Genomic DNA, 13,158 nt, shown 5'->3' with positions numbered 1-13,158 from the left:
TCTCTACTCATCTGAACTCAAAAGCAGAATCTCTAAATCCCATCCCCACATACTGAGGTCAAGAAAGAGCATTAATGGGAAATAATCTCTACCAGTTAGCTTTACTCTGACATCAGTCAAGATTACCAGTTCTAATGGACTCTTGTCTATTAATGTGACCTTTGAGGCAGAGTGATTATGTTGACCACTTAGCACCTTGCATCCCCCTCCCCACACTGCTTCCTACCATTGGAAGTCCATCGTGTGTTTTTGTGGAGTACTTTTTGCTGTATGTAACTTTTAAGTAATATTTTGTTGGACTTTCTCCTGAGTTCTCTGATTAACAATATATTTTCCCTGGTTGAATCCCTGCCCTCCCCTACAAAAAAGAATCTAGCTGGGAGGTGGTGGTGCATGCCTTTAATTCCAGGACTCCTAAGGCAGAGGCAGATGGATCTCTGTGAATTTGAGGCCAGTCTGGCCTACAGATCTAGTTCCAGGACAGCCAAAACTACACAAAAAATTCCTGTCTCAAAAAAATGAAACTTTTAAATTTATATGTATGGGCGTTTCCCCTATATATATATATGTCTGTGTACCAGAGGCCATGAAAGGGTGTCAGAACTGGAGTTATAGATGATTGTGAACCATTATATAGATTCTAGGAAATGTACCTGGGTCCTGTGGTAGAGCAGGCAGTTCATGAGATTTCTGAACCATCTCTCAAGCCATCTGAGCTCAGCTTTAATACACACATGCATGCAGAATGAAAAAGGACTTTGAAATATGTTAGCTTTTCATCACTGTGGCAACATATTTGAAGACATAAATGTGGATTTGTTTATGCTCACAGTTTCAAAGGGTTTATTTAGTCCATGAAGTTTGCCTCATGGCTCTGGGGCTGTGGTGAAGCAGAAATACCATAAGCAGGATCAGAGAGCAGAAGGGAGTATTCACTTCTTGGCAGCTAGGTAGTAGACAGAAGTGAGATGGGAGGGTATCTAGGGGTATAACATCTCCCCAGACTGACTTACTACAGCCCAGCTCCACCTGCTAAGGGGCGTTCAGATTACAGGTCGGAACCACCTTGCTCAGTTTGGGAAATCTGTTTTAACTTTTAGTATTTACTATGTGTATGGGTGTTTTGCATGTGTGTGTGTGTGTGTGTGTGTGTGTGTGTGTGTGTGTATACACCACATGCATCTCAGGTGCCCATGAAGGGGCAGAAGAGGATACTGGAACCCCTGGAACTCAAGTTATTGACAGTTATATGCTCCCATGTGGGTGCTAGGAATCAAACCCAGGTCCTTTGGAAGAAGAACCTGTTAAAAGCCTAGGTAAAATATTAAGGCCTAGATAGAATGTTAATGCCTAGGTAACTGTTACTTGGCTAGCCTGCCATTTTGTTTTATTACTAATATTATAAAGAAACTTTCTCCTATGTTGTTTCTGTTGTTACTAGGAAACTTTCTTATACCTAAGTTGATTACATATTCTGCTATGTTCTATGGCTTTGGAAACCAATCACAATAGAAGTCACTAGAACTATTTTGTATAGTAGTATAGCTTGGACCCGAAGCAACTACCTAGCAACACTTCCTGCACCTATGTATAAGCTTTTATGGTGTTTGCTTTTATAAGGTGCCCCTGGGATGGACCCAAACATAAGAGAGACATCTGCACAAATACAAGAAACTATTTGGAATCAAACTTCCATTTTGAATGGTGGCCGAGTAAAGTTTAAGTTCCCAAGACCTCTCTGAGAACTGATATGCTACCTGGCAGAAAGAGACATATATGTGGGTAACTGACATCTGGTTGGCAAGTTAAGACATGAATGTTAGACAAGTCCTATCCTGATAGACAAGACATGAATATTAACCAAGGTAAGTCCCCTGTCACAGTTTAACACCCCAACCAATGAAAATAGGAAAAATATACAACAAAGGTATGTTTCTTTTTTTTTTTTTGGTTTTTCAAGATAGGGTTTCTCTGTGTAGTCCTGGCTGTCCTGGAGCTCACTCTGTAGACCAGACTGGCCTTGAACTCAGAAATCTGTCTGTGCCTCCCAAGTGCTGGGATTAAAGGCATGCACCACCACTGCTTGAGGCCCAAAGATATGTTTCTAAGGAAATCCATCCCTAAATCCTGATTGGTGGAAGAACCTGGCACAGATGTTTGTGGATTTTAGGCTTAAACCCCCTGTATGATCTTAACTCGAGGTCACAGTTCAGCTCCTGAGCCTGAATTGTGTCCTTGGTCATTCAGTCTTGGGGCATGGTGTTCAATAAACCATCCCTAGTTATAAGCCTTCCTAGATCCATAGTGCCACTAGTTATGGCCTTATCTAGGGCTCTTTCAAGGACTGGAGCCCTTCACTCACTGTTCTGTGATCTGGCTTCCTCAGCACACTCCACTTAGAACACATGGCACCTTCTTCCTCTCATCTTTCCAATAGCTAAAACTACTACTCATAGTTTTGGAAAATACATTTTCAAACAAGTGATGCTAGAAAGAGGCAGTTGGGCCTGGAGCTGTTAAAGCAGAAAAGGTGAGGTAGGTGTGAGGGGACTGTCCTCGGAGTAGAGTGGACAGCTCTGAGTGAGACTGTGCCACACCTGGTGGGCAATAACTGCAGACAGGAGACTTGTCAGCAACTCTTAACAGGAACAAGTATCAACAGGACTTGGGGCCAGTACTTCCTAGTAAACAGATCACACTGATGAAGAAAGAACATCCACAAATTTAAAACAGCAACACAGAACAGTAGCAATTCTTTGGCGCACACATCTGTAGTCCCGGCCCTCAGGAGGCTAAGGGTAGGCTGTAAGTTTCAGGCTAGTCTCGGCCACATGGTAAGACTCTATCTCAAAACAACAACAGCAACAAAAAACAAACATCCAGACAGATTAAGGACGTCAATTACAGACTTGGGATTTTTGTTTATTGTTATGTGCGAGACACTAGGGACATAGGAATCAATGACACATCATTACTGTCCTCAGAAAAAACAGTATAATGGGAAAGAGGAAATTCATAATTGTGGTATTTAACAGCAGGTACAGTAGCAGTGGTAAGCACTGAGCAACAGAAGCACAAGACACAAACCCAGCTCAGTACGAGGAAAGCACTTTTGGGCATGATGCCCAAGAGAAGCCCCACATAATAATCAGGAGTGATGGGAGACACATCAGGACAGGAGTGGGAGCAGCCTGGGGATGTGAGTGGCAATACACATCTACTGCATTACCAGGTGTCAAACAGTTGAGGAAGCAAAGGCCAGAGACTAAACCCCATGGCTCAGAGATGAGTTCCAGACACCAGGGAACCAACTTGTAGTTTTGCATGAGGAAAGCCCCTTTCAGAAGGGGAACCATTTCTCAATATAGCTCTTCTCTGAAAGGATTTAACTTGAGATTGTGTTGTAACTTCAAATAAAATCTAGAAAATTCTCTAGAGGCTCAAGATCAGCTGTCCAGTCCTTCAGCTTGCCTGCCCTGATGACAGACAACAGACTAAAAACAGTTCATCTATGACTTGAAAAACTGACAATCCACATCTTCAAGGCCATATATGTCCTAAGTATGCCTGTTTACAAGCACCACCTCAGAGTGACTGTCTTATAAATTATCTTCACAACACTCCTGATCTGTAGACCTCTCTCCTAAATGAACAGAGGTCTCCCTCAGGGAAAGATCCTCCTGGTGGACAAGATCTGGGGGTGGGGTAAGATCTGTCCCATGCTGACTGTACTTGTAGAGCTTCTCTTCAGTGTGCATCTTCTGGTGCTGAAGGAAGTTGGATCTCTGAATAAAGCCTTTCCCACAGTAACTGCACACATAGGGCTTCTCTCCAGTATGAACAATCTGATGCAGCAATAACTTAGAACTCTGGATGAAGGCTTTCCCACAGTCTTTGCACTCAAAGGGTCTGTCTCCAGTGTGGATCTTCTGATGCTCAGTGAGGTGGGCCTTCTGCAGAAAAGCCTTCCCACACTCTTTACATTCATACACCCGCTCACCAGTGTGGATTTTCTGGTGTCGTATAAGGTATGAGCTCAGAAAGAATGCCTTCCCACATTCGTTACACTCATAGAGTTTTTCTCCACTATGGATTCTCTGGTGCTGAGTGAAGTTGGATGTCTGACTAAAACGCTTCCCACACTCATTGCATACATAAGGCCGTTCTCCAGTATGAATTCTCTGATGCTGAATCAGCTTTGAGCTTCGAATAAAGGCCTTCCCACACTCGTGACACTCAAAGGGTCTCTCTCCAGTGTGAATTCTCTGGTGCTCAATGAGGTCTGAGCGGTGTCGGAAGGCTTTTCCACAGTCTCTGCACTCATACTGCTTAACTTCTGTGTGGATCTGGTAATGCCGGATAAGGCTTGAGCTCCGAATGAAGGATTTTCCACACTCATTACACTCATAGGGTCTTTCTCCTGTGTGAATTCTTTGATGGCGAATGAGTAAAGAGCTCTGACTGAAGCCTTTCCCACACTCTTTGCATTCAAAAGGCCTCTCTCTGGTATGAACTCTCTGATGCCGAAGCAGGTCTGAACTGTGACAAAATGCTTTTGCACACTGTGCACACTTGAACGGCTTTTCTCCTGTATGTACATGCTGATGCTCCATTAGGTTTGCATAGTGAATGAAGTCTTTCTCACACACATTGCACACATAGAGTCTGTCCCCAGTGTGAACTCTTTGGTGTTCAGTGAGGAGGGAGGTTTGGCTGAAGCCTTTCCCACAATGATCACATTTATAAGGCTTCTCCCCTGTGTGAGAAATCTGATGTGGAACTACATCTGAATTAAATGGAAAGTTTTTGCCACCAACACCACAGGAATGGGTCTCCCCTTCTATAAGCTCTCTCTGAAGTATAAGAAGGTTTGAGTTGAGAATGGGATTTCTTCCTGACTTACTACACATTTGGGCTGTGTCTCCCATTTGAATCTTCCACTGGGTCACTGTCATCTGAGTGAAGCCCCCATCCTGGGAGGAGGGACTCTCCAGGCTCTGTTTTTCTGGGTTCCCCAATAGCTGTGCCAATCGGTCTTCATGAAACTCCCCAGACTCAGAGGCAGAGGGCTCCAGCACTGTGAGTTTGTCTGACATCATCTTATGTGACTTTTCATTCCCAGAAAATTGAGGCTTCAGGATCTTCTTGCCACCAGCTCCTACAGTAGGATCTGAAATGAGAAAAGCAGCTGGTCTTTCCCCTTTGTTAACACGAAGCTGCTGAACTGGCTGAAGGTATAACGTTAAACCATTACCAGCTTTCCTTAAGCCCCAATCAGCCACCCACGTGGGAAGGCTTCCTGTGGCCCTACCTGTGGTATGTCCAACCTCAGGACAAACAGGCTATGCTCTCATCTAACTTGTGTCCTGTGTGGATGACAGAGGGATAGGGATATAGTCAGGACTCTACTTAAAAATCAAGACATGTAATTCCAAGATCACTCAAATAAAATCTACCAATCCTACTGCCCACCACCCTCATTCACATTCTGCATCTTGTGATCTGTATCTTGTCCCTATCCAGAGCGCATCCCACTCTAGACTATTTGTAGCATGCGCGGCCTCAGTGCTAGAAGCATTTCCAACCTACAGTGACTGAGTCTGAAGCCAAGAACCCAGTCAGAATCTCTACACTTCTAATCTCTCACCTCTGTGAAATCCCTTGATGACTGGAATGATGCTGGTGGTTCCTGCTCTAGGCCTCACTGACACATGCTCACACTTTATACATACTTAGCCCCAAAAATGGTTGGGCTCTGTACCTAAAAGTTATCCCCCCTCAGGTAAAAAAATTAACAAAACAAAAACAAACACACACACACACCAAAAAAAAAAAAAAAAAAAAAAGAAACTCTGTATCTGTACCAAACATGAACATGTCCCTTTTTGGGGGGAGGGTCATTATTCCTTGAAAACAGCATACTTACCTGCCTGTCACAATGTATTAGGTATGATAAGTAACAGGGATGATTTAAAGGACAGAAAGCTGTGAGGAGGTAGCATGCACTCATTACACACTTTCTCTTTAAAGCAGGGTCTTACTCTGTGGCACTGGCTGGCTTAGAACTCACAATATGGACCAAGCTGGTTTCAAACTCACCGAGATTCACCTGCTTCTGCCTCCCCAGAGCTACGATTAAAGGTGTATGCCATCACTCTGGCAACTACAACATTTTAAGAAACTCAAGCAGCCGGGCGGTGGTGGCACACGCCTTTAATCCCAGCACTTGGGAGGCAGAGGCAGGTGGATCTCTGAGTTCGAGAGTTCGAGGCCAGCCTGGTCTATAGAGTGAGTTCCAGGACACCCAGGGCTACACAGAGAAACCCTGTCTCAAAAAAACCAAAAAAAAACAAAAAAACAAAAAAAAAAAACCTCAAGCATTCTTTGATTTCGTACCTGCAGTGAAGAAGTGGTATAGAATCCTTTCCTGAAACTCACCTGCCCTTTTCTTCCCATCACCTTGTGTGAGACCAGTTCTGGCTAGATCCACCTGTTTTGGATCTGTCTGAACTCTTGCTCTCTACACTGACTGTCCTGATACCCTAAGGGAGTGTCAGCCATGTTTTACACTCACCCAACTCTCCTTTTTTTTTTTAATTCATCACTGGAGCTGTAGAGACAACTCAGAGGTTAAGGGCACTTGCTGTTCTTGCAGAGGACCCAGGTTCCCTGCACACAAACCAATGGGAGCTCATAACTGTTGGTGACTTCAGTTCTAGAGAATAAGATGTCGTCATATTCTGACTTCTGTGGGCACCGGGACCACATGTGATTCACACACACACACACAGGTAAAACACTCATATGCATAAAATAAGTTTTTAAAACGTCTAACTTTTTCCTACCCCTTAACCCTTACTTCAATGAGAAGAAAGGCAGGGAGACAGGAATGGCCGCTTCCACCACTGACCTGTGTCCCCATCAGTCTACCTCCCTCTTGTTTCATGAGTCAAGCTGCACTTGACCTGAAAGAAGGTCCTTGCCTCCCCTTGCTCTAGACTTTCTCCCATCCCATCTCGTCCAGCCATCACTCCCTTCCTCTTCAGATAAAAGCTTCTCTGCTCCTCTAGTCTGCCATTCCAAATCAGCATACAGTAAGCTAGCTCTTCCACAGAACTGGGGAAAGAAGGCTGGAAGTGACAGAGTAGGGAACAAGAGGACCTTGACATCCTGTAGGTAGAGTGTCAGCATCTCATTTAAAAAACTAAATGGTACACATATCTAGTCTCAATTTCTCTGAAGGCTGAGGCAAGAGGATGAACTACTCTGGGGAACATATCAATATCTTACCTCAAGGAACACAAATACCTAAGTTCTAGTTCCTCTCCAGCTACTGTCCCTTCTCTCCTTCACAATGACACTCAATGGTCACTGGGTTTATTTTTACATCTCCTCTCCTTTCTTTTTTAAAAAGACATAGTTATTATGTTTGCAGCATTCCACCTCTATGTATGCCTGGAGGCCAGAAGAGGGCACCAGATCGCATTACAGACGGCTGTGAACCACTGTATGGTTACTGGGAATTGAACTCAAGACCTCTGGAAGACTGCCAGTGCTCTTAACCTCTGAGCCATCTCTCCAGCCCCTCCTCTCCTTTCTTATGGAAAGGACCTCACTGAGGTCAGACTCCCACAACAGTCTATCCTGTCACCCACGTTGGCCACTTATTCAGCCCCACTTCCAGCAGCGCCTGTCATCCAGTCACTTCTTACTCATGAAGTCACCTTGTCACAGTGCTCCTGGGACAGCCTCTAGTAGCTTTCTCCCTCAGCAGCTACCTCCTCCCAGTGTTCAGTGAAGACAGTGGAGCCCTGCCTCCATCCCTACTGACCTACCACCGAGAATGTTTTCCTCCTGAAACTGGGCTCTTCCCCAACCTCCACATTTGGCCCGCTCCCACCCTGATGCCTTCTCTTGGGCTTTCTTGGCTGTCTAAACCTCATGTGTCTACACTCTGACTTCTGCTCAATCTACCCCTTCCACGGTGAAATCTCCACCACTTGCACTTGTTCGAGCCATAATCGTCCAGTAACCCCTCATTCCCTTACTTTTATTCACGCCCTACATCCAATGCGCTGGCTCACCTGTAGGCTGGGCTGTTATCCTGCACCCTGCTCCTGTCCCAGAACCTCGATGTTCCCTCCACTGCTACTTCTCAAGGCACTAGGGTGACAATCTTCTAACTTGTCTTCATACTCCCTTCTTCCACTGCTTCTCTACAAAGCCAGCAGGCTGACCCTTTCAAAGCATAAATGAAATGGTGACTTTCTATTTTAAAACCTTGACGGATCTCCTAACCTCACCTACCAGCATTCTTCCCCAAGTATGTAGGTGAATTAGCAGAAACACTTGAGTCACTTTACTAGACAACTGTGGTAAATATGCTTGGCCAGGGAGTGGCACCATTGGGAGGTGTGGCCTTGTTGGAGTAGGGGTAACCTTGTTGGAGAAAGTGTGTCACTGTGGGGGTGGACTTTAAGAGACCCTCCTGCTAGCTGCTTGGAAGATAGTCCTCTTCTATTTACCTTTGGAACAATGTGGGACTCAGCTCCTCTAGCACCATGCCTGCTTAGATGCTGCCATGCTCCCACCTTGATGATAATGGACTGAACCTTTGAACCTGTAAGCCAGATCTGGGTAAATATTGTCACTTACAAAAGCTGCCTTGGTCATGGTGTCTCTTCAGTGTGAAATCCTAAGACATTTGGGCTCAACCTTTCCCATCACCCCTTCTAAGAGCTGGCTGTTCCCAGGGGCCAGTGCTCTATTCTGCTCCATGCAAACTTTAAGCTTCAGAACTGCTAAAGCTACAGCAAGGCAGTGCTGCCAGTCCGTGGCACCAGAGTCTCACTGGCATTCAGCATAAGGAAGTCCAAGGCAACCCCGCCAGCCAGTGATTGGGAAGGACCTGCATAGTCTCACGTGTGTCCCAGAGTAGATGCTGAACTACTTACAGAGGGAAAACAGCCTGGTAGAGAAAGGAGACCAACCAAGATCATTAGCCCAGTCAGGTCTGTCACCCTCAGCGTCCATGTCCTGGTTTGAGAGACTTTAGCCTTCATAAGCACATATTGGATGTGTAGAGTATTTCACTTAGAGATAGATAGAACTGGTATTATTAAGAAGTCTGTACATTGAAACTGAATGTTTAGGGGAAAAAAAGGGAAAATGAACATGTGATTTATTTTAGAAATCACTGATACCTTCTGACTTTTATTATTTTATGTAGCGCTAAGGATGGAACTTAGGATATTATCCATGGATGGAACTCAGGATATTATCCATGCTAAGCAAGTGCTCTACCAGGGAACTACACCTCAGCCCCTTATACCAGACTTAAAATGACTATGGTACCCGGACACAAGCCTGCAGCTGTTTACAAGAATAGCTTAGAACCACGTGTGCTTCTCTGTGACTTTTACAGTTTTTCACTTTAAGGGAAGTTTCTTAAATAAAATATATCTGCTTGAAGAAATATTTATCTCAAAATCAGAAATTTGGGAGCGACAGAGATGGCTGAGCAGTTAATAATATTGACTGCTCTTCCAGAGCACGTGGGTTCAAGTCCAGAACCCGGACAGCAGCTCACAACTCTATGATTCAAGTTCCAGGGGTTACAATGGCCTCTTCTGGCTTCTGAGAGTACCAGGTACACATATGTGGACAGACTAACAAGCAGGCAAGACACTCATGCTGCAAGATATCTGATCATACTGTGAACACCAAGATTGTGTTATGGTGTAGCTCAGCCCTTAGCACACACCTTTAATCCCTCTGGCTAGAATACAGACACACCCTTAGCACACACCTTTAATCCCAAACAATGAAGGTAAAGATAGTTTGTACAAGGAAGCACCCATGTTTGAAAGTGATGTCTAATTGAGTGGCTGACAAGGTGACAAATCAAGAAAGATTTGACCGACTAGGACATGCCCAACTCTCACTAGAAGAGAGAGAAAAGGGAAGCTACTTAAGGGGCAATATAGAGAAAGAAGAGAGGCAGTTTTACATGGAGAGTTTTACAGACAGGTTGGAGAGAGAACAAGCCAGAAGATTAGAACAGAGTACCAGAGTTAGTTAGTTAGTTGGAGGCCGAGCAATTCAGAAGCTAGATTGAATCAGTCAGCTGGGAGACATGTTTGATACAGAATGGCTGAGTGAAACCAACCAGGACAGTCCAGAAAGAACTAGAAAGGGTGAGCTTATTCAGCAGCAAGTCTCAGAGGCTGAAAACATCTTAGGTCTAGATTGGACTGTACAGAGGCTAGAAGCTTCCAGGACAAGCTAGCAGTAAAATAAAAACCAACATTACACACCCATACACATAAAGTAAAATAGGAACAGGAAAGTCTACATAGCTTCAACCTTGGGAAAAGGCAGGCAGGTGGGCCTCGACATCGCCTCCATAGCAACCTGTGGTTGTGCCGCTGCAGCTGTGGAGGTAGCTGGGCGCTGTGTATGCAAAAAGCATGCTTATTTGAGGTAAAAAAGAATAGAACCAGTGGTTGGCTGCTCTCTTTGGACTCCTATTCCAACCTCTACGCCTAGTACCTACAGCCTAGTACCTACATATGAGGTCTCCCACTGACACAAACAATCTTCTTTTCGTAACAAGCCCAGGGCCTTTCAGCAGCCATTTTCCATAAGCCAACAGTGCATCAAAAGGGCTCTGTGATTTACTTCAGGGACACCACTCTGTTGTAGCCCATTGGTTATCTGACATCCCTTCCACTTCCAGATCAGATCATGAAGTCTTGCTGGGGGGCCTTTCCCAGGTCTACCCTCTCTAAATATCATCCTCCAAAGTATTCCAGAACCAGAAATCCACCCCCAAGGCTCCAGGAGTGTCCAGAGCTGCACGTGTCGGCTTGTGAAGTTTCTCTGTAACTCCCATGGAAAAGAATGCCATCATTATGCCAAGTATTAAAACAGATACAATACCACATCCGTGACAGAACAAAAATCTGCTCTTTGCCTTAAAACTTGACGTGTATGTGTGTGTGTGGGGGGGGGGTTGATTTCTTCGTGAGCAGAAGATATTTCTTTCATTGTGACGGGTCTCAGAGGAACGATGTCTGTAAGTGCACAGGGAGACTGTAAATATCAGCTCCACCTGGAAACTACTGGAGTTTAGATCTGTTCTCCTGTTAACACCCCGGGAAACCTCTAGTATACCACTCAAGCCCTGGGAACTTCTGGACCACGGTGAGGTAGGGTGCAAAGAGGATTAAATGTCCCTGGCATTATCACAGAGATGTCATGGACATTGTCAGACACTTCATGAAATAGCTAGGATAGCTTGGCTGACACCTGACCCCCACCTAAGAATCCTCCTTCAGGACATACGGAGTTGGTTCTGCCCAACACACATATTATCTTCAACCCCTGAAGCACTGGGGTGCCCGCACTGCATCTCCTCGGACAGAGGCCGAAAGGACTGAGGGAAGGCAGAAGACAGGAGGGCAAGGTCCAAGCAGAACAGCAGCGTTGTGTGCATTCCATCACCTGAGCAGCTAGCCTTCCAGCAGCGGCTCGGAGGCCGGACCTGCAGGCGCCGAGGCTAAGTGTGCACCGCTTGAGGGCCTCGATGTCCGCGGACGACCGGTCTAGGCATCTATCACCCTCAGCTCGGCGACGAGACGCAAGGCTCCGGCCCGAACCAAGCGAGGAGCTGCGGACACCGGCAAAAGCGAAGTGCAGCCGGCCCGGGACACCAACCAACTCGCTGAGTCCCGCCGGCCACAAGCCCGCCCACCGGCGCGAGCCGCGCCGCCTCACTCACCCGGAGCCCGGAGGCGAGAGGACGGCGCGGAACCAAGCCGAGCCCCATCCAGGCGCGCAACCCCGGGCGGCCACAAAGCCCGCAGCGCCGCCGCACGCCCCGGCCGGAAGCTGCCCGAGGCTCCGCCCGGAGGACATCCGTAGGCACTCTAGGATAAGAATGGGGGCCGGGGCCGTCTCCGTGTCACAGACTTCCGGGCCAGATTCCTGCGGTCAGCCGGAGGACCCAGCGCGCAGACGCGGTGGCTGAGAGCCCTGTTTGTGCACGTGGTTGTGGGATTTAGCGGCGAAGCTAGGCAGTAGATGTCGCCAGACTTCTCTGAAAGAGCTGGGAAAGGCAGGCCCTTTAGAGAGCTTTTAGTAAAGGTTTCTTGTTGGTTGTTAGTGATGGTTCTGTATGAAGCTATGGTTTTAGTTTGGGGCGGTTAGAACTTCTTTATCATTATTGTATGTGTGTACATTGTATGCTTGTGGTGGCGGGACAACTTTGAGCCACTGTGCCCAAAACAACATCTTTGCAATAAACCACTGGAGGCTCAGAGTAGTGAAATCGAGGCAGTTTATTTAGTGACCTTGCAAAGTCAGGTGAGAACCTAGAATGCCAAGCTCACTGATCGAGGTAGAGCTTTATTTCATTGTGTGTTTTAGTGTGTGCCTGCGTGTATGTCTGTACACCATATGTGTGCTTAGTGTTCCTGGAGGCCAGAAGAGGGCATTAGATTTTCCTGGAAATGGAGTTTTAGACACAGTTCTTTGCCATGTGGGTGCTGGGGATCGAACCAGGATCCTTTGGAAGAGCTCTTAACCCTGAGTAATCTCTTCAGCCTCATGGAAGGTACAACCTTAAGAGTCATCTAGGTTGCCGGGCACGCCTTTAATCCCAGCACTTGGGAGGCAGAGGCAGGAGGATTTCTGAGTTCGAGGCCAGTCTGGTCTACAGAGTGAGTTCCAGGACAGCCGGGGCTATACAGAGAAACCCTGTCTGGATATGTGTGTGTGTGTGTGTGTGTGTGTGTGTGAAGTCATCTAGGTTTCAACAAAAATTGTGGGTTTATCTCTGTATTTCATATACTGTTTTTAAAAACTCTGCCACTGAAACTGCATGTCCACAACTGGCCTCTCTTCTGGCTTCTCACAGTGCCAATCCTCAACTGCTCTCCATGAACCCTTCATGCCTTCAAAACCAGTACCACCTGGGTGACTCTTATGCTTCCAAATTTAGCTGCCAGCATGAGGTATAACGTTGGCTGTTTCTGGGACACAGTTTCTGTGTAGCTCTTAGGAAATACCTAGAAGATTTTACCTCAATGATGATAGTTTCTTCTTAACCATTGTCACGCCCACCTCGCCAGCAAGGATGACGCAACAACAGGATCC

The 13,158-nt window shown here is 46.2% G+C and overlaps 1 protein-coding gene across 4 annotated transcripts; it reads right to left on the bottom strand.

Moving 5' to 3' along the window:
* Positions 1-2,888: 2,888 nt before the first annotated feature.
* Positions 2,889-11,990, bottom strand: Znf623 (zinc finger protein 623). 4 transcript variants are annotated; one of them, XM_028778837.1, is made up of 2 exons: positions 11,783-11,990; positions 2,889-5,170 (listed from the first exon to the last, which is right to left on the bottom strand). In XM_028778837.1, the coding sequence occupies exon 2, from the start codon at positions 5,097-5,099 to the stop codon at positions 3,600-3,602; it is 1,500 nt and encodes a 499-aa protein (XP_028634670.1). In that variant the 5' UTR covers positions 5,100-5,170; positions 11,783-11,990; the 3' UTR covers positions 2,889-3,599. The 4 variants fall into 4 exon arrangements, with proteins under 4 accessions (XP_028634670.1, XP_028634673.1, XP_028634672.1 ...); XM_028778840.1 differs by lacking the exon at positions 11,783-11,990 and adding an exon at positions 11,506-11,522; XM_028778839.1 differs by lacking the exon at positions 11,783-11,990 and adding an exon at positions 8,085-8,321.
* Positions 11,991-13,158: the final 1,168 nt, after the last annotated feature.

This window comes from Grammomys surdaster, unplaced genomic scaffold (assembly GCF_004785775.1).
Source record: "Grammomys surdaster isolate TR1022 unplaced genomic scaffold, NIH_TR_1.0 342, whole genome shotgun sequence".
In the NCBI taxonomy this organism is placed as follows: domain Eukaryota; kingdom Metazoa; phylum Chordata; class Mammalia; order Rodentia; family Muridae; genus Grammomys; species Grammomys surdaster.
This window is presented reverse-complemented; position numbering and strand designations above follow the sequence as displayed.

Excerpts from the sequence above, each read along its gene's own strand:
- Znf623 (XM_028778837.1), bottom strand. The coding sequence starts at position 5,099 with ATGATGTCAGACAAACTCACAGTGCTGGAGCCCTCTGCCTCTGAGTCT.